Below are 21,927 nucleotides of genomic sequence, written 5' to 3'. Positions count from 1 at the left end.
TCTGTTTTTCGGCTCAATTCTCAAACTTTTATCTCAAATATTTGTTAACTTGCCTTTTTTATGTATAATTTCTACAGCCTTTTTAGATGCTGTAGGTTGAGGAGATGATTTCATCGTGTGTATGCCTGATGAGGCGGCATCTGCACTCGTCCGTGGAGTTTGTGGTGAAAACTAGGCTGGGAGGTTGGCGCTCTGTAGCTAAACCCCTCATTAGTGCATTGAATGACTAAGGGAGCAAAACAGCGCTGATTCACTCGAACGCGATACAGCGTCCGTACAGTGAATATATAAACTGTGATCAGTGATACACTGGTAACTGAAAAAGTTGATAAGCGAGATAGGAGATATCAAGGTAATACCATATCTTTATATAACTTAAATCTTTCTTTCTATAAAAAATATCTCCCCATCTCTCACACACAAACATTTTTTATTATCGTGCATGTACCTTGTGGAAGGTGATATAAATAAACCACAAACAGCAGACATTTTCTGCTCTGTTTTTCATTTTTATTTCCATTTTTTATTCATTTTGCACAAGCTTGCATATATACTGCACATACATTCAGTTCATAGAGGGTGAAGGCACGAAAGGCAATTTGACTACTGGTTGTTTTTGGGCTGGGCCAAAGTAATACAGGGGAAAAAAATCTCAAAAGAAAATACAAAACTGCTTCAAACTAGTTTCAGCTTTCTAGCCCACCCTCGGCTCTGTCCAGGAACAAAACATAACAACCTTTTTTTTTTTTTTAATTTTTTTTTTTTTTAATTGTCTAGTTCCATTTAGCTGCCAAGATCTCCATTTAATCATTTCTGTCAATTGAATGAGAACTCTAAAACACAAATTTTTTGAATTCACTTTTAGGTAGATAAGGATTAAAATCTTTTAAGTTGGTTCTACTTAATGAAATGCAGTACAGCCTTCCCTGTTTGAAAAACAAAAGAAAACAACATCAAATAAATTAGGATAAATTAAACCAATAAATTACACAAAATCTGCAAGACAAATAGACACCAATAAAAGAAAAAAAAAAAGCAGCCATGTCATGAGTTTTATTTTACAACGTGTGTGTAATAATTCAGACTGTATTTGAAACATGGCTGTTCCAGTTGGAATTACTGCGCTAGAATTGAATAATAATGTCATACAAAAAGCATCAACAAAACACTATTTACATAACATATTGCTAAGTTATACAAAGGCAGTATTTATCACTGTAAGTCCACATCATTTATATTTACAAAAAAAGAGGAGCAATGTAATAATAATAAAAAAAGAATTACTACTGAAAGCATAGAGAAACAAAAACCCCTTTCAAACAGGTCAGAAAACAGATCAGAGGAAATTATCACAACACACACACACACCAAACACACGTTGCCAACGCTTAATGAGAATCATTTACATGTCAGGATGGTACTCCCAGGGGTGGGGGAGGGGCCACAGTGTTGAGAATTGTGTCACTCACTGGTTCACAGGTTCTCATAATCGGTCTTTTCTCTCACACAGAAACACACTCATATACATCCACATCCACACACACACACACACACACACACACACACACAATGCAAAGCGTACAGAAATTCCACAGAAGTCCAAACTTTTCCCAACTGTTTGAACCCAGTAAAAAAGGGTATAAATCACTATTTTCTGTCTGCAGTCTCTCTCTTTTTTCTTTTTAAACTGTAACTGTACAACATGTGCCCCCTCCATGACACTAGTCTTCTGATGACAATGAGTTCCTGTCTCTCTCCCGGGTCAAATCTAGAGCTACGTCGGTGGCAGTCTGCCCTTGTTTTTGGACGAGACCGGGTCCGCAGACTGCCAACGGGACGCTCCGTGACATCATCATTACCCGACTGCTAGCCTAATGCATTGTTCTGTCAGCAAAAATTAAAGAAATGGATGCTGGTGCAACTTCAAGGGCACTGCCGACGGGAAACAGACCCCCGTTAAAGGCATGGCAGGGAAAAAAAAACAAAAAAAACAAAACCATGAACGAAAAATTCTCCTCGCTGGGTTTTTGGAAGAGTGGTTATGAGTCCAGTTGGAGAGAACGGGTCATCTCTCTTTTTTTTATTTTTTCACCCTCTTTTTTTTTAACCACTCTCACCCTTCTCTAGCACTCTGAGTGATAATAGAAAAAACTGTACAGCTATTCTTTGTGTCATCCTGACAGTATTTACAGCAGCAACAACAATATTTCATAAACGGATTCCAAGTTTATTTTTCTGATCTCAAGAAGACAGCCATTCAGCACAATACAAAAAGGTAAAGAAACCAAAAGGAAAACTGGTCACAAAACCTGCAAAAAACCTACAACTATGGCTCCTAATCTACCAACAACTCACTTATTCAGAATACAGATTTAAACAAAGCCGTCACTAAAAATACCCTCAAGATTTCTTTTATGAAACAATTGCTAACAGTGCCTTTCAAAGAACTTCCACTACAGTATATATTTTTCATAGATTTATATTTTACATTTCTTAAAAAAGGCTATATATGTATTTCAATAATATCCTAAAAATCAAATGATGCCAGAAAAGGAAAACTTGACAAAAATATTTTCATCGCGGTATTAAGGTCTTGCTAATCCTTTTATTTTTGCACATAAGTCTTCATTATCCTGAAGTAATCTTTTTAGGCGCAGGAACTCTTTAACTTTAGGGTGGGGTTGCAGGAAAGGGGAGGATGGGGAGCGATAATAATCTGTGCATCAGATAAAAGTGTCCTTTCCCTTCTCCTTTGTTTGTGGCGCTTTAGAGCCCTTGGCTGGTGCTTTGAGACTCTGAGACATGAAGGGCCTAGCCCATCCTTCAGTGAGAAAAGTGTCCGGCTCGCTCTCTCAGGGCTCTGGATCTTAAGAAGAAAACTGTCTGGGGGAGGAGGAGAGGGGGGTGACATAATGAAGGGAGTAGCTTTCTGTCTTTCTCTGCCTCCTTTTGTCAGGCGCTTTGTCTCACTTAGACAAGTCAGTAGGTTAAGCAACCTGCCCCTTTTGATCTTTTGATCACACACACAGACACAATATAAGCTAATATCGCCAAGGTGAGATCAACAGCTAGCTCGCACGCACTTTAGAAAGTATTCAAGTCCTCTCATTGCTTCAAACTTACCTCATCAAAAGGCCAGCTTACATTAACTGCTTCTTAAAAAACGTAAGAAGCCTGAGAGGGTGGATTTAAGTAATAAAAACTAGATTTACATGTACAACTCAAGTGGAAAATCTAGGATTAGTATCTCAGGTAAAAGTGAAAGGAATGGTGTTTAACAAACTGGGCACAGTGGCTTCAACAGAATCATACTTTGGGTCTTAAAAGCTGCCAGCGTGGGACGGTAGGACAGAGCGGAGGGCTTCAGGTGCGTGTCGCTTCTCGCTCTGTGCCTTTTTGTCCGTGCTCTTTGTAGTGCTGAGAGCTTCTCCATCTACCCCTGGGGTGAGTGCTCACCTTCGACCTAGCACTGTTGTATTGAGAGAAGAGCTAGATCACCCAAAGGCAGGTAAACATGGAAGGAAGGAGATGTGTGTTCGTGTGTGTGTGTGTGTGTGTGTGTGTGTTGTTTATGGGGTAAGTTCCACCTGAAGCAGAATTAATCAACGCCTCTGTTTCACCTTATATTCACCTCTCTCTCTGCCCCTCCTTGAATTATCTTCCTGTCAATTATACTTCTATTTGTATGTATTAAATTATTTATTGTTTCAGCAACACTGTACTTTAGATTGCCACAGTATTCTGATATATTCAAGTTTCAACTGCTATTGAAATAACCTCATAATGTAATTTACACCTTGTATAGGCCAATCACATTAAAAGTTTGCCATATAAACAGGCTGTCTTCATCTCACACGAGCTAATTACTGAACAGTTATATAAAAAGGCAAAAAAACTACGCAGTCATTACTGCTAATGTTCACCAATCCTAAACAGATAATTAGATGAGTAAGATTCATTTGATAGCTGAACAAATGGCTTGTTTAGTGGGAGCAGTGTAGTTATCAAAGCTGGAGTGGCTTAAGAAATTTGGCCTTTTTAAAAGACAGCAAGTAACGCACCAAAAGGCCACTTCTGCACCATTGACTTCATGCATTTCTGCACCTTAACTCCTTTTCCAGTGTCGTTGCCAGACTGGTCCTGTGCAGGGTAGGCTAGTCGCTACATGCATATAGAGAAGCCCAATCTTATGGCCCTTGATTAAAACCCAAATCGAAAACACTTTATAAGTAAGTTGCACTGACCACTAAAAATGAAATAAACAAAACCAAAGTCCACTTCAGAGATGGAAAAATTAAAACAAGAGTAAGGAGAAGGATGGGAAATGGGGGTAAAAATATTTCAGAATCTAAACTCTTGTGGAATAATATTTATAGCAATAATTTATTTTTTTCTGCAACGGCATCAAGGGGCTGACAAATCTCGAAGTGCCAATCTTCAGCAAGCAGTGATGACAAAAAATAATCATAAACAACAACAACAACAACGATAATAATAATAATAATAATAATAATAATAATAATAATCAAAATAATAATGTACACCCAATAAACAAAATGCCCTACTTGCGGGGAAAACACACTTCAAAACATGGTAGAGCTCAGTAGCTATTTGAAACCAGTCCAAGTCCCACAGACCAGTACAGACCAGTACCACGAGCCCAGTCTTAGTCCAATCAATAACCTCACTAGGCCTTGTTTTCGTGCGCACGTGTGTGTGTGTGTGTGTGTGTGTGTGTGTATGTGTGTGAGAGACTGTCCTATTAGGGACATCTTCAGTAGCACAGTCTGTTAGGCACCTACTTTGCTCTTTGCAGGGACAGTTCATGTGGACACCCACTGGATTGGAGGGACACCCCTGGGTGTCATTGAATAAAGTCTTTAAGGAACCCAGCCTATGTTCTTAGTAGTGTAAATGGGAAATCAGGAACTTCTTCCACACACTGAGGACTTAGTTAGTGTTGATCATATAACAGGCCAAAACAGATGAGGGATCACACAGTCCAGAAAACACCCAGTAAGATTAGAGTCTCTTCAGTTCATCAGAATCTTAGAAAAACAAAACAAATAATAACCATCATGATAATTATCATATAAGAACAACAACACAATAGCTAGGTCATTTAGGAACTGCCACAGAGGCTTCAGATTGGGAATGCTACTTCATAACTTTCATACATTCAAAAAATAAAAAAATAAAAAACAGGAAATCAAACGTAGAGTTGGGGAAAGGAAATAAAAACAAAACAAATGAGAATATCATTCTGAAATTCAATGAAATCAGAGAAAATTTAAAAAAGCGCAAAGCGTCGAGCGAGGAGGAGGAGGAGGAGGAGGAGGAGAAATTTACTCGTGTAGAAGCTCTTGGAGACAGTTGGGGGACTTGAAGATCTCTGGGACCTCGCTGTCCAGTTTGCAGATGACCTTGTAGATGGCCTTCTTCCAGGACGGGTCCACGTCTTTGCCGGCCACAATGGCGTTGAAGAACTCTCTCAGTGTGATTTCGGCCACCTCCAGGAAGCGATCAGGGACCTTTACAGACATAGGAAGAAGAGACGGGGTTAATCATGTGGACATGTTTGAGGAAGTTGCAGAAAGTTTTATCAGGTTTCTACAATGCGTAACTTTGCCTTCGTTAGCAATACACACTACACAATTTTTAGTGATTGTATAATTTTAAATGAAATGCTCTTTGGGAGCCATAGTTAACCTCTTTCCTTATGGTTTTATGTACACAGGCATGTACCTTTCACTTTTTATCCAAGAACCAGGCATTATCTACCGCAGTTGCTCATCTTTTACCGATGATTAGTTCAGGAGAGTTTCGTGTTCACCTAACCTAAGTGCTCCAACCGCCAATCATCCATTACTGTCAAATGACACTGTAACAAAAATGGATGGAGCTTTTACTTCCAGATCCCTGAACATCTCAAATAACTCCTGCCATTTTGCAGCTTTGTTGCATTTTGCAGTCTGCAGTAGTTTCTTTGCGTTATCCTCAACACTGTCAACTCCTCAGTTGTAGGATATGTGCATATTTTTACAGTGGATGTAAAACCATAAATCTCCCATCTCTTGAGTACCCACTTCCTTAAAAGTCAATTGAGGCATCGGCCTGAGAAAAGGGACTTCTTGTAAATTCTCAGGTTTCTCACACCCCACACTTCCCTCCCTGCAACACGGTGAGCGTGACATCTTTATGAGTCCCATTGTAAATCTTTGACCAAACAAGAGAGCGGAGCTGAGTGAAGAGCGGCAGAGAGGTGCTGGCGAAAGAGGAAGTACTAAATGCTTTGGGAACGGGGAGACACGCCGCCTCTTTAGTGTCCCTGACAGCAGTGCTCACCGACACCATGGAGATGATTAGTCTGGCAAAGATCTGTGACACCTTCCCCCAAGCCAACACTCCGTCACACACACATACACACACGCCCATGCAGGCGTGAGCACACACACCAGCACACACACCTCCTTTTGCCAAGGAGATGACACATCCTGCACTGTGACAGAGCTCTACATAATGCTTGCTATACACACACACACACACCCTCGCTACCCCGGTCTGTTTGGCTGAGTCTCTTTCCTCGGCTCAAAGCTCCAGGGCGATGCAGCCTTCAGGGGTCACCTGCTTGGATAATGCTGACTGTCTCCCTGCCCACTTCCCTTGATGCTCACACACACACACACACACACAAACACACACAGTCTCACACAAACATATACAGCAGCAGCACCTTGCCCAAATGCCTGACAGTGCGCCCTCCACGCCACTCCTCTCCTCCAGTGTCCTGCAGATACTCATCAGGAGTGTCAGGACACAGCAAGGTTAGTGGCCACTGGAACTCAAACACACACACATAGACGTACATGTGCACACACAATCTGACACACAGGCAGACCTCTTTACACGCACACACACACACTTATACACACATGGGACAACCACCCGCCCCCATTGGGCTGATGAATGGAGGCTAAGATGCCCCTGCGTCTGATGCGTGTGAGTGTGTGTGCATTATCTCGGTCAACCGCATGAGTGAAAAGGTGAGTCGTGAATAAGGAGCTTGTGCGCTCTACGTGTGCGTTTGTGTGTGTGTGTGTGTGTGTGTGTGTGTGTGTGTGTGTGTGTTTGACAGAGAGAGGGAGAGAAAACACAAGCTAACCCAATTCCCCAAATATTGAATTCCCCTCAGGTGGGACTGAAGTGGATATAATTCATTGTTTGGGCTTCTGTCGTCTCTGAAATACTGGCACAATGACCCCGGTTTGAGGGCAACTTTGTGTGTATGCATTGTACAGTAAGAGTGTGTGTGGGCATGCGCATACTTTTCCCAAAAGACCTCGCTAACGGGCTGGTGCAGCGCAGCGCCCTGACCATTAGACGCAGGGAGTGCCGCATTACTAAGAATATTCCTGCATGGAATTTCTCCTGACGTTTTGACTATAAAAGGACAGCAAAACGCTGACTGCAAGGAGAAAGCAATGTCAAGGAGAAAAGGGTATTGGTATTTCAGATCCTCTTGACTGAGAGGGTGAGAATAGGAGGGAGAGAGAGAGAGAGAGAGATGGCGAGAGAAGGAGGGGCTGAGAAGAGTCTAAGGAGAGAGAGTTGTGCGAGAGAGCAGAGGAAGTTATTCCTGTCCCACAAGCCTTTGTTTTGTGAGTACGTGTGAGTTGCGTATGGGAGCGAGCTGCCTCCTGACCAGCAGTGAGCCTTAGCTGTTTGCAACCCCTCCCTTGTCCCACTCTATCGCATCTCACTCCCCCCTCTTCAACTCTCTCTCTCTCTCTCGGGTCAGCTGTTGGGCCTTTGTTCCAGAGGCATTGTGGGGGATTATCCAGTGTGGCCGTTCATTCGCTGGGCTGTCCGGTAAATGGGGCCAATCGCGTGGCTCACAATCCTTCATACATATTTCATAGGGCTTTTTAACAACTTCTCAGCAGAGCCCAAAATTAAAGGACAGATGTACAAAGAGGGGAGGAGAGAGGGAGGGAGGGAGAGGCATGAAAAAAGAGGAGAGGGATGGATAGATTGTGTGTGTAAAGATGCCTGGAAAAGGCAAAACGGGGTGACAGAGTACGTCCACACTACGCTGCCTAAATTTGAAAACGCACCTTTTTCTGTTTGGCGTTCGTTCACATTATGAGTTTTTCTCACCTGAAAAGAGAACTTTTGGAAAACGATCTCCAGAGTGGATAAATCTGAAAATGCTGGCTTTATGTTTCAGTGTTGACAAGGAAAATTGAGCCTTTGGAAAATGATGACATAAGCCCGCTTAGTCATGGCCAGCGCCTAATTTTTTTTTTTTTTTTTTTTTTTTTTTTTTAATGTCAATATAGACAATCACATGACACAACTCTTGTCAACAACCTGAAATGTTATTTTTGTTAGACGACTAAGTGGTTTTGTTATGAGAGAAGGTACGAGAAAGACAGAGAGGATGGAAGTGTGTGTTTGTAGCAGGGGGTCCAAAAAAAAAAAACAAAAGCTTTCATGAAAAGGGATATTATTGCTGCTCTACCCCTGTGTAACACAGTATAAAAGGAGGAAGACGGAGAGGGAAATAGGGAGAAATGAATCAGCATAGGGGATAAAGCTGGTCTCTAACACACACACACACACACACACACACACACACACACACACACACACACACACACACACATACTTTTTGCCCTCAACTTTGCATTGTGCTGTGTGTTGGGTAAATACCAATCAAGAAGAAAGAAAGAAAGGAAGAAAGAATGAGGGGCTTCTGACAGCAATGAGGTAGTTAATCACTCTCATTCACTGACTCCCCCCTCTCCCCCATTCTCTCTACCTCTCTCCATCTCCCTCTCTCGTGACAGGTTGCCTTGAGACAGAAGGATAAGCTCTTTTTCAGAGAGAGGGAATCGGATTTCCTGCTTTTTGATGAGATAATAAAATATGACAGAGGACAATAGGAGCCTGTGGTCCGCTTGCTGGGAGCTATTCACTCCAGCAGCGGCCCCTGTCTTAAGACTGCTTAGACAAATGTTTAAAAAGGTAGCCACAGGCCCAAGCCCTCAAATAAAGGCTACTGTTACACACACTGCGTGCAAGTCTATGTGTGTGTGCGTGCGTGTGTAAGTATTTTTGCATATGTTTCGGTAAAGCCTGAGAAATCTCTTCTCTCTCGGTGACTCAGGGTTGGCTGTTTGTTTGTCCAACGTGTTTCTCCCCCTTGCTTTTGGGAACTGTCAGGAGATGTATTGCACCTTCTATTTGCACAGCGTTGGCCAAACAAGACGAGACCCTGGAAGATAAGGCAGTGAGTGTGTGTGCTAGCGAGCTGTAGCCTTGAAGGATGAAATGCAGGGACACAACATTAGCCCCCGCTGCCAGCTAGGTTAATTCCTAACCCCATCTCAGCCTGGGAATACCAGCCTTTCCCATGGTTTTCGGTCGCTATTTGTGTGTGAAACAGGTAATTTATAGACGTGGTAATGCACTAAACTCCGGATGTGGTCATCTGGCATTGATGTGTAATATGTCTCTTTGAAGTGACTGCATTTTAAGAATTTTCTCACTTCTGATGACAGTGAAACTGAAAAAACGAGTTGAAACTGTAGCAGGCCTGTGACATTTCAGTGAGTTAAGCCAGAGCTTCCCGAACCTCGAACACACACTCACACATAGGCCGCTGTGCCTCACATATCTGCTCCGATCAATAATCTACAAAGGCCTTGATAAGCCCTTGGCGCACACTGTCACTTTAGGCAAACACAACCCATGTCCCCTTTCTTCCTACCCCTCGCTGCACTTGTCCCCAACCCCTTCTCCCGCTGATAAGACTGTGCCATGGCTGAAGAGTCCAACCAACTTGGAAGGGCAGAGTCACAGTGGGTTCTTCGTTCTGCCTTTTTTTTTTTTTTTTTTTTAAGTGCTTGATTTTCTTGAATTTCACAATCTTCTCAATTCCTCGTATTGCCCATTTGTGAAGTGTGGATCCGTGCTTAGGAGACTACTGGGACGGGAAACGGGCCTCAAAGCTGAGCAAACACCAGCCACCCTCACTCCACTGATAGCCTTGAGAACATGGAGCCTTGAGGGACTGTTGTGTATACATGTATTTGTGTGTGTGTGTGTGTGTGTGTGTGTGTGTGTGTGTGTGTGTGTGTGTGTGTGTGTACATATGTGAGCATGAGGACTAGCGTCACATGGGCTCTTCTCAAGGTGCACCTCTGCTGGGGAGTCAAGGACAGGACAGGGTCAAAGAAAATGATGAAGTCCCTCTTTTATCCCATCTTCCTCGCTCCTGCCTCCACCTTTACTTGCCTCAACCCCCCACCTTCAGACACGCACTCAAAGGGTGAGAATTCATATCATAATATGGCCTCTCTTGACATCTCTTTCCTCCCTCTTGCTGTTTCCTCTCTTTCCCTCAGTTTCTAAAAAATGGGGGTTGTTTGGGGGATGCTTGCTTTATATCAAGCCAAGTAACAGCACAGACAATTGACAGAAAAAAATCTGTACTCAGAAGAATTACAAACAGAAGAGGAAGTCCGAAATCTCAGTTCAGCCCTTGTTTAGAGACTTGAAAATTAATTGTCTGAGCTCTTATGGTGGACACAGGCTGAGAGAAAGCGATCTGAACGACAGGGGGGTCATGCAGTGCTGTAACTGGGGCCTCTGGAGGTCAGGAAGTCAGCCCCGCTCAGAAAGACAGAGAGAGCAGGAGGCAGAAGGGAAAGAAAGGAGCAAGGGAGTCTGGAAGATAGGAACAGGACATCTGGAGAGGAGGAGAACAGAGGGAGGGAGGGAGAGGAAGAATAGAAGGATCGGAGGAAGGAGGGTGTGGGTGTGGGTGTGGGTGTGGGTGGGCGGGCAAACAATAAAGGATGAAGAGCAAGGAGCTGCAGCGAAGGAGGGAGGATGGAAGATGGATGGGTGGATAGAAGGAGATAGGATGGAAGGGCAAGTGAGGGAACGGTATGGCAGGAGAAGAAAGAAAAATAATAAACTGCATATTGGATTCAAGGAGGCAGAGTTTGGCATCAGTAAGGGGAATGGGAAGTGTGTGTGCGTGTGTGCGTGTGTGTGTATGTGAATGGGGGAGTTGCTTTGACACATCTGCAGCTCTGATGCACGCCCTGGTCATTTTGGCATGAGTCCCTTTGCCACGCTTCATTAGTCGCACACACACACACACACACACACGCGCGCACACACGGAGGGAGACCAAAATGGTCCAGAAATAATGACATAATCAGCAGCTGTGCCACAGAGCAGGCTGCCCCTCACAAGGTGACCAGGGACAGAAGGAGGAGGGGAAGAAGGAGGGAGGAGAGGGGAGAAGAAGCAAGGGGGGGGGGGGCTGGTGGAAAAGCAGCAAGGAGGGAGAATCAAGTGTTGGGCGAGCACAGTGAGAGGATGTGTTTGTGTGAGAGCAGGTGAGAAAAGGAGAGAAGGGGATCATGTAGTTCTTTATGTTTAAGTGATTCCTTGCTACCCCCAGTGCCCCAGGCTTTACACACAGCTAGTCTAGTCATTTAATCAGTGCACAGTATAAAGTGGCTTATTCTCACATACACACGCATGCATATACACATACACGCACACACACCACAGGGTGAAGAAAAGACCTGTCAGCCTATGTCAAGCGGAGGCCCTCGGTAGCCCCCGGCTATTCACTAAGAAGCAGATGATCCCGCTCTCTATTCTTTTCTTTCCCTAACTCTTCTCACTAAGAGAATTAAAAAGCCATAAGAAAAGCTGGAAATGATGCGCATGACACAGCGGAGGTCCAGGGTGGTATCTGAAAATTTGTTGGGATCTTTTGCAGATACATTTGACACTGCCAGCAGATACCAAGAGACCGACTCGGTTATCAGTCGCAAATTCAAGGCTTTGTTCACCCAAAGGAACACCTTTTCTCACTTATCTTTAGTGGTTGAAGGCTTTAGATTGTCTTGGTTTTATTTATCCTGGTTTTGCTCCAAGACACGCTGTAAACGGTTTTCAGAGAGACTGTTTCTTCGGTAGAAAGTAGTTCCAATGGAAACTGTTGCTCATCCAGAGTAACAACCCTGTTTTTAGACAGATGTTGCTTTTGAGCTTTTTGATTGTAATTTTTTTAGTGTATAAATAAATAATTTGCACGAGGTTCAGCAGAACAAATATGCTTTTAAAAAAAATTTGGGTACATCAGCGTTTCAAGCCTATTAGCATCACAAATTGATTTATTCTCTCAGTTTCTATTTCTTAGTCTGTATCTATGATCATCTACCAAATCCGTGAATCATTTCACATTGAAAAAACTCAATAGAAAAAAAAAAAAAGCCAGGCGGTAAAAGCAGTTGCAAACACACATACGCAGACATGGTTGCATGTATACAAGGACAGCAAGTACTCTACTTATTATTTTTTGCTGTATGTGTAAGCATCCTTTACACCTGTACTGGCCAAGTGAGAAATGCACATTTACAGCAGGACTGTTTGGTGCCATGAGATCTTTTCTCAATGGGAGTGGGTGAATTTGAGGGGGAAGAAGAGGGTGAGGGGAGGTGTGTGTGTGTTGTTGACATAAACCCACTGGCATATTTTATTGGTTGTATTTTTGGCATCTCTGAACCTAAATCTATACGGCCGGCTTTTCATCTCTCTTCTTCTATCTTCTACCTCTTTTTGTATTCAGTCGTTCTTCAAAGAGAACCCTAGAGCCTTTCAGAGAAAACACCAAACTCGTGTGTTTTTAGGTACTTATGTATGTTTATAAATGTTTGAATCTGTATCTGTGTCTTGGAATGGACCCTCAAGTGCAACAGCCGTGACCTTTTCACCTCAAACTCCCTGAGGTCGAACCCCGGTCAAAGACACAACCCACACACACAGGCACACAAGCACACCATGACCTATGTGGCAAGAAAAAACAAACAAACAAAAAAAAAAGACCAGGAATGAAGGAGTGCAAGACAGGAAGGGGAAAAGCAGGAGGAGGAGGAGAAAACAGACATTAGCCTCTCTGGGTGGAGAACAAATGGAGCCCCGAGAGGGACGTGAAGAGGAGGAACGAGGGAGAGAGGGGGGAAGGAGAGGTGAAGCACACAATGCTATGGGGCACGGCGGTTGGACAGACAGCATCTGCTCTCAGCTCTCTGTGGCTCTGGTAATGGATGGAGAGTTGGAGAGCCACTGAGAGAGCGGAAAGGAGGGAGACGGAGAGACAACGGGATGAAAAGCAGGAAAGGAAGAGGGGATAGGAAAAGGCAAAGGGAGGAGGAGAGGAAAGGAGAACTTGGAGCGGAAAGTCAAACTTTAGAAAGTTTTCTGTCATTGTTTGGTCACGATTGGTAAGAAAACAAATAAAAGCACAGTGGATAAGTGCGTGTCTGTGGAATGGTGTTATCAATTGAGATAAAGGGATGACAGACGGATGGATAGACAAAAGAGGAAGAGGGACAAAAGGGGTGACACATCTTTCCAAAAGGAGAAAGAGCAGCTGATAAGGGAGGACACACGATACCTGCGTGTGTGTGAGTAAGAATGCTTCTCACTGCTTCCGCTGGTACCACCCTCTCATATGGAGATCATAGGGACTTCCTCTTTTAAATGCCGAGGTGTGTGTATGCATGCATGCATGTATTCGTGAGTGTGTGTCCTCTGTGGGAGGAGTGGTCACTGACAGAGGAACCTAGTCTCTCTTATGGAAATCTGAGAGTTTCCCAGAGCCATCATAAAACTGCCTCTTTATCAGACCCCACCTCTCTGCCTCTCTGCCTCTCTCCCTCTCTCCCTGGCTGTCTCTAACCCATTACCAGGTCACACACATTCCTGTCTTATGAAAGATGATGTGTGTTGTCATTGGGGGTTCAAAGACAGACAGAGGGGCTGCGGAGTAAAAAGAAAAGGACATTAAGCGAGAATTTTCACTTGAGTCCTCACTTGAAAGCGCGGCTCGCTCAAAGTCAAGGCTTTGGGAGGCCGGGTGTGTTTCGGAAGACTTTGATGGTGATGGACTGAGCGAATGAGAAATGGAGAAGAAAGAGAAGAAGAGAGGGGATCAGGAGGGGGGCTGAGAAAAGAGGAAAGTAGAGCCAGGGTCTAGGTAATTAACGGCAAGCTCTTTAATTACCGCTGGTGTTCATTGTGCCAGAAGGAATGTGACAATTATGCCATTAAAACTTCCTAATGGGGGGAAAAAGCGAGGGAGAGGAGGAAGGGGGGGAAGACATGCAAAAGAGGAGGATGAAAGAGTGAAAGGAGAGAGGCAACAGAAGGAAGAGAGAACGACGAGAGGGAGTGAGGGAGGAGGGATATGAAAGGAAAAGGGGAAACAATCGCGACAAAAGAGGAGCTGGGAGGGAGATGGGGCGCGTATTAGGCCAGCACAGTGACAGAGCAGATTAGCATCAAACAAGAAAGGCCACAGACGTGTGTATGTGTGTGTGTGTGTGTGTGTGTGTGTCTGTGTGTGTGTGTGTGTGTGTGTGTGTGTGTGTGTGTGTGCTGTGTGATCACTGAAACAGAGGACATATTCATTCCAAAGACGCCACCAAGGTGGATGGAACTTTGATGATGCAGAAGCTGGCAAAGGGAAAACTCTGTGTGTGTTTGTGTGTGTGTGTGTGTGTGTGTGTGTGTGTGTGTGTGTGTGTGTGTGCGTGTGTGCTTGCTGAATCTGCGTAGGCTCCTGTTTCAAGTGGTGGTGCAGGCAGGTAGGGGAGGAAGAGGAGGAGGAGGAGGAGGAGGAGGAGGTGGAGGAGAAAGGGGAGAGATCCACAGAAAAGGGCCTTGGGGGCATCCTGATACACATCCAGTACATTTCCATCTCCACGTTACCTCTATGACTCACAGACACACACAAACACACACACACACACACACACACAGACACAGACACACACACACACACACACACACACACACACACACACAAAGAAAAGATGGAAAAACATAACAAATGTGTCCATGCACATATATAATACACACAAACACATCATTCCCACACAAACATCAAACAGCAAAAAACACAAAACCCACGCACCCGCACTCACAAACACACATGGTCAAACACACAAATAACACCCCCACACACACACACCAAAGAGCCACACACAAACACTTAGAGTCTTCGTGCTCACCAAGGCGGTTGGTTTGTCAGGGGGGTTAGAATTTGCATGGCTGGGCAAATTTTCCTTGTGTTAAACTCTAATCAGCTCCTGTATCTCTCAGACACCTGCCCAGCAAAAAAAAAAAACCTTAATATGCAAAACACCTTCCCTGCCTCCTCCACCCTCGTTCCCCAACTACTGCAGCTCCTCGGCCAACAGAAGACTTATTCACCTGGCCTCTCTCACTCTTTTCCTCTCTGTCTGTCTTCTTGCAAATTTTCACATTTATGTATGCAAATAGGCTGTTCCCCTTAAGCCTTTTTCAACAGTAGCTTCCCGGTGCCAGGAGAAGAATGATAGTCTTGTCTGAGGTGTGACAGGAAACACATGCTTCAGAATGAAGGGGGTTTGTCAGGGGGAAAAGATGGCACGTAACCACAGTTTGGACCGGCACGGCACATTCGCCGGGTGCTGCATGTAAACTTTTTTAGAATTTGCAATTCCACAAGTGTCTGTGTCTGCCTATATGTGTCATGCAAACCTGTCTAAGAATCAGTCATTCAGTGTTATATACTTTCAAGTTATGTCTACATCCAGGTTACATTTAGCCCAACTGTTCTGTAATACAAGCTTCACATAGTAGGATTTATTTTTAAGGCACCTTTTAGCTTGAATGTGCAGGAGGATGCATGTGCAAAGTTCGACACTAGAAGGCTGTTTTCACATTAACCTGCAGACGGGGAAACGTTTTTCTGTGCTCACTGTAGAATCTTAAGTGTAATAGCATGATTATGTGACATTGCAAATAGTTTGGAGGCCAGTCATGGTCCAATATACAATTTACATGTGTGTGTGATGTGGAAACTTGAGAACTCCAATGCAAATACACTGAGGATGGACCTTTCAGTGAAGTAGGAGATGTCTTGTGTCCAGCTGTTAAACCTTTGAAATGAAAAATAGTTTTATATTCACATATTCTGGATTCTTCAGTGAAAGAAAATGTTTAACATTGAACTTTTTTGTGGGGAAAAAAACATAGACTCAAATTACTATTCCAAATATAGTAATTTATATGTCTTAAAACATGTCCGGGGGACATCTTTTGCTCTGACCAAAAACAATGCCCCCAAAACAAAGACAGCGATATAACAATCAAGTTTGTGAAGCTGCCTGTATTTGGGAGATTATTTCCCAACAGGGACTTCCATTTCCTGTTGTGGGTGTCAGGTGATATACAATAAGAAGGGCATTAATTTATATGAAAACAGAAAAGGTTCTGGAAGGATATAACACTGATTCCAGGATCAGGAAAAATGAAACCTAAATAATTAGACCACCCTCAAAAAATACTGTTATTATCCTTCAGTAATCCAGTTTGCTTTTACTGTTAGTCATGTAAAAATCAAAACTGCTAACACCCATTTAAGGTTGCTGTAAATGACTGTAAAATGCCAGGGCAAGGCTGTAGGTGAAGGACATTCTCTTCTTGATTTAAAGTTATTTTCCTTTCACTAAACAAATCATTTCCGCACTAGTCACAAGCAGCTGAACAGAAGGAATGGTGTCATTTTTCTTTGTGCTTTGCTCTGATGGACTTTGAGCTTATTGAGACCTCATATATACAAGTGCTTCTGCCTGCCAGAGTCTTTCAAAGCCTCCCTTAAGAGGACAGAAGATGGATGTGTGTGTGTGTGTGTGTGTGTGTGTGTGTGTGTGTGTGTGTGTGTGTGTGTGTGTGTGTGTGTGTGTGTGTGTGTGTGTGTGTTCGCGCGTGTGTGTGTGTGCGTGTGTGTCTTTGGGTGAACACAGAGGAGCCCCAGTGGACAAATAACGTACAGAGGGAGATAGACGGAAACAGAGAGAAAGAGAGTGAAGCACTTTAAATGTGAGCGCTTGCAAAACTCCCACTGCTCGCAAGGGCACTTCTCTCCTGCACGTCATCTCTCTTTCCCCCCTCTCTCCTTCTACCCTTCTTTCTCCCCTTTCCATTCCCCCCCGATTCCCATTCTCCCTCCCTTTATCGCTTTCTCCTTTGTCTCCGAGCTCTCACCCTCTATCCCCTATCTATCCATCTCACTGTTCCCCCTCTCCCCCTCTTTCTCTCCCCTTCCTCTCACTAAAACAGTAGGACGCTTAACCTTGATAACAGTGAGATTTTTCCCCCCTCAAAGTGACACACACACATACACACACCCATACACACACTGGAGAAGTGCTTTGCCAGCATGCCAGGCCGGTCCAAGGGACGGCTGTACCCTTCGAGGTGAACAGGACACTGGGAAATGCAGCAACAACAAAACACTCACACACATACACGAACGCACATAGACCTGATCTCTCTAACAAATACACACACACATACACACACACACAAGCCCAGATCACTCCAGGTCCTTCTTAACACAAGCCTTTTAAAGGTCTATTGTCAGCTGACATTGAGAGAACGCTGGTGATCCCACACTGACACACACACACACACACACACACACTAGAAGGTGCTGAAAGGAGAAGTATGAAAACTGAAACATATTAAAGTTGAAGTTGCCTGCTGAGAATTTACGATTAATGCGCACTGGAAGATAGCCACACAAACACATAAACATTGCACCACAGATGATAGGTAAGTAGACAGGGAAGTAAAATGTGGTTTCTCAAACACACACACACACACACACACACACACACACACACACACACACACTAAGAATCCCCAAGGGGAAATTAACAGTGAGGAAGAGGCAAAATGAGATGTCACTAAGGTTTCTTCCTCATTTGATGAGAGTTCCTCACATCTCTACATGGCTGGAGCCTCTGATGCACACTTTAGAAAAATACTTTCTTCATCTTATTGCTGTTTTCAAATACACACAAAATTTTTGTAGTTTTTTAAAAATCCAGAGGTATTTCTGAGAAAATACATTGTCACAATGCAGAAACCTGGGCTATTTATGGAGATGGTTTTCACAGCAAAGCGACCGTATACATTATAGTACAGTGTGCAGAGTGCGGCAGGATGTCTAAGAGACTTGAACTCAGCATTGAGAGCAGTAGCAGCAAGGCGGTGTCAGAGAGGACACAGTGAGATGGTGGCACACTACCTGTCTGCATCACGAGGGATCAGGTGAAATTCAATGTTTTTTTTGATATGGAAAGCATTAAGCTCTCAGCTCCTCCACTCACTGAGCACATACGCCTCTTTACAATTTGGTCTGCATTCATTCACCGAAGACGCTGGTGTTTACCTCGAAGTCATTGGCCTTGTTGTAGTGCATGTTTAGGGCTCGGAAGAGCTCGCAGTCGCGGCTGACGCTCAACTCCTCGGCTCCGGTGACTCCGTCGTTGATGGCCTGGCGGGCAAACTTCTCCATCTGGATGTAGTAGAACTCCCTGAAGTTACTGAACCATTTGATCAGCTGGGAGGTTATGCAGCGGTTAAACTGGAACGAGAGACGTGGGGGAGTTAGCACTGTTTAGGATGTCAGTCTGTGCTTTTATTCTCAATTATCACTTAAGATCCTAAGACATTCTGTGTGGAAATACATGGGATCTGTAAATTTACACTTGTAGAGGTAGGACTGTTGTGTCTAAACGTCATTAAGCCACTGGATTTGAGCATGAGGGGAAGGGAAGAAGTGTAACGATGACAGCAAATCATTTCACAGCAGGGAGTTGAGACATGAGGTGATGACATAAAAGGGTGTGAAGAAACCCAAAGAGAAAGATAAAAGACAAGAATAAGAGAGAACACAGGTCTTGGAGTAAGGGAAGATAATAGAGACATTAAGTTAGACAGCAAGGGGTGGTGGGTGATGGTGGGGGGGTTCATCTTCCCCACTGGGAGCAGACCTCCCCCCTATCATAACCCTGAGAGTGGAGGGAGAGGTGGGAAAGGAGGGGGGGCAAGACCGCAAACACATAATTGACCAGAAAAACGATTAAGTCATCATCTGAAGCGCCCTGGCCCGCAGGGGGCTCAAACATGTACTTAACCCCGTTCACAAATTACACCCTGATTCTCCTCCCCTCTCCTCACCTCCCAGGCAGGAAGAAAGGAAAAGAAAAAGAGCAAAAAAAAAAAAGAAAAGAAAAAGAGAGAGAGACAGACAGCAGAGAAGGCTGTGGCTATCTGATCTGTGCCGCTCGGCTGGATTCAATAGGACGAGGTAAACCTATTAAGACCCTCGGCTGGTCCCAGCACTTTTTCCGTCTGGTCTCAGCAGTGAAAACAAACTGTCTAAACATCCAAACCACTAGATAAGGACCTCAGGGGCTCAGGATCCTTCCTAGCCCACTCAGCTCAGCTCGAATCCCTAGAAACATACGAATAACTCCTTTACTTCAGTGACTCCCCATAATTACATCTCACAAATTCGAAATTCTGGCCACTGAAAAGTTGATACCCCCAACCATCACCCACGCCCTTCGTTCACACACACACACACACACACACACACACACGCACACGCACACGCACACACACACACACACACACACACACACACACACACACACACACAGGCCTTCACTCCTCCCTCCCCTCTGCTCTTTTTGTGGTGCTGGAAGAATGGGGGGACAAAACGCGACTAAACGCTGAGCGGACTGCTCGCTGGGGAGGCAGAGCGGTTTTGACATGGAGATTAGGCTCTGGCTATTGTTCGACAACACACAGACACACACAAACATGCACGCACACTCTTCGCGATCTGGGATGGTAGTCAAACACACGCAAGCACATGAAGATGGGAGGGCGAGGCAACAGAATAGAAAAGACAGGCAGAAAAGTTGGCGAATCAGAAGAGGCGAGATAGTTGGACCAAGGTGGGACGGGGCTAAAGGAGAGGGCTGTGCCTTTCTGGAATGATGACATAATGGCGGAGTGAAAAAGAATAAGTCCGCTTGACATTGTTTGGCAGGGGTTTGGGAGGGTGTGTGTAGGGGGAGAGGAGGGGTAGCATGGTGGCTGTCCTAAAGTGCAGGGTGAGCATAAATGGGGAAATGAGGGAGGGAGGGAGGAGAGGAGGACGGGTGCAGGTCAGCGCTGTCGGACAATGGCGTTTTGCTTGTGGTGGGGGGTAGAGGGTCGGAACGTGAGCAGTCAGCAAGCTGGGGTCGTGACATCGGAGTGTCAAACAAACAAACTACTGACACTTACAAATACATCGGCTGCATGGGGCTATTCTTAAACACACACAATGTAGCAGACAGTCGGAGGGTGACAGCACAAACACACTCAAGCTGTCAGTGTGGCATAAACCCTTCCTCGTATGTAAGATCAGAACAAGTCTTATTGGCCGTGAATCTTAGACATAAGTGAATTGGTCTCGCAAGCATGTGTGCGTACATGCATCTGAGCACATGTGAGACTGAGCGCTACATACTGAGATTAAAATCAGTGAAAGAGTTACCATCGCTCATGCAGGAGACCTTTGGTGTCACTGCAACCGAGTGACGGATAGATTTGTCACTTTGGACAAGGATTACTTTATTATACCGACAGCTCAGGAGAAGATGTATTAGGGCCTGTGCAACTGAACTGAACTGTGGCTCAAGCACAGTACGGAGCACACAAAAGATAAAATATTTAGAGTACATGCAGGTACATACACTAAATTAAATGATATTATATCCACATCTACCGCACTCAACACACTCAGGGACTCGATTTTGGCAAGTTACCCTACAGCTTCCAGCAGTCTTGGATCATTAAGTTGCTGGTGGGGGACAGAGACCCCCTGATAGCGGCTAAGAACAAGTGTGTTCAGTGTGAAAGGAGGGAATTGGTTCAAAGAAGCACATCACTGCAGCTCCTTAATCGGAGTTGGCAGGGGTCAGCCAGCACAGACATGAGATGCAGCGAGGAAAATGTGTCTGTGTGTGTGTGTGTGTGTGTGTGTGTGTGTGTGTGTGTGTGTGTGTGTGTGTGTGTGTTTGAGTCAACACACTGCATTTGAGCATAGTGTATAAGGGTGTGTTTGTGTGTGTGCCTGGCTGAGAGGCAGATGAGAGAGAGACAGCGAGAGCGTGTTTCTCACACTCACGCTCAAGAGCCTGTGAAAGGTCAGTGCTTAGTGCTAACAGCACAAGATAGAAAGCGGTACACACACATGCACACACACAAACGTGCGCGCGCACACACAAACACACACACACACACACACACACACACACACACACACACACACACACACACACACACACACACACACACACACACACACACACACACATAAAAACACACACACAGGCCTTCACTCCTCCCTCCCCTCTGCTCTTTTTGTGGTGCTGGAAGAATGGGGGGACAAAACGCGACTAAACGCTGAGCGGACTGCTCGCTGGGGAGGCAGAGCGGTTTTGACATGGAGATTAGGCTCTGGCTATTGTTCGACAACACACAGACACACACAAACATGCACGCACACTCTTCGCGATCTGGGATGGTAGTCAAACACACGCAAGCACATGAAGATGGGAGGGCGAGGCAACAGAATAGAAAAGACAGGCAGAAAAGTTGGCGAATCAGAAGAGGCGAGATAGTTGGACCAAGGTGGGACGGGGCTAAAGGAGAGGGCTGTGCCTTTCTGGAATGATGACATAATGGCGGAGTGAAAAAGAATAAGTCCGCTTGACATTGTTTGGCAGGGGTTTGGGAGGGTGTGTGTAGGGGGAGAGGAGGGGTAGCATGGTGGCTGTCCTAAAGTGCAGGGTGAGCATAAATGGGGAAATGAGGGAGGGAGGGAGGAGAGGAGGACGGGTGCAGGTCAGCGCTGTCGGACAATGGCGTTTTGCTTGTGGTGGGGGGTAGAGGGTCGGAACGTGAGCAGTCAGCAAGCTGGGGTCGTGACATCGGAGTGTC

At 44.8% G+C, this 21,927-nt stretch overlaps 1 protein-coding gene across 6 annotated transcripts in view; it reads right to left on the bottom strand.

Annotated features, from left to right (window-relative positions):
• Positions 1 to 754: 754 nt before the first annotated feature.
• Positions 755 to 21,927, bottom strand: part of prox1a (prospero homeobox 1a) — a 35,553-nt gene continuing 14,380 nt past the window's right edge. For 5 of the 6 annotated variants that reach the window (XM_040125293.1, XM_040125290.1, XM_040125288.1 and 2 more), the window contains exons 4-6: positions 18,317 to 18,511; positions 5,350 to 5,531; positions 755 to 5,048 (exon numbers count right to left, since the gene is read on the bottom strand). In XM_040125293.1, coding sequence (XP_039981227.1) covers positions 5,042 to 5,048; positions 5,350 to 5,531; positions 18,317 to 18,511 — 384 coding nt within the window. In that variant the 3' untranslated portion in view covers positions 755 to 5,041. Of the gene's footprint in view, positions 5,532 to 18,316; positions 18,512 to 21,927 lie in introns of all 6 variants that reach the window. The other variant, XM_040125294.1, reaches the window with a different exon arrangement.

The sequence above is a fragment of the Xiphias gladius genome, chromosome 4, assembly GCF_016859285.1.
Source record: "Xiphias gladius isolate SHS-SW01 ecotype Sanya breed wild chromosome 4, ASM1685928v1, whole genome shotgun sequence".
Taxonomy (NCBI): domain Eukaryota; kingdom Metazoa; phylum Chordata; class Actinopteri; order Istiophoriformes; family Xiphiidae; genus Xiphias; species Xiphias gladius.
Note: the sequence above shows the minus strand (reverse complement) of the source record. Positions and strands in the feature narration are given on the sequence as shown.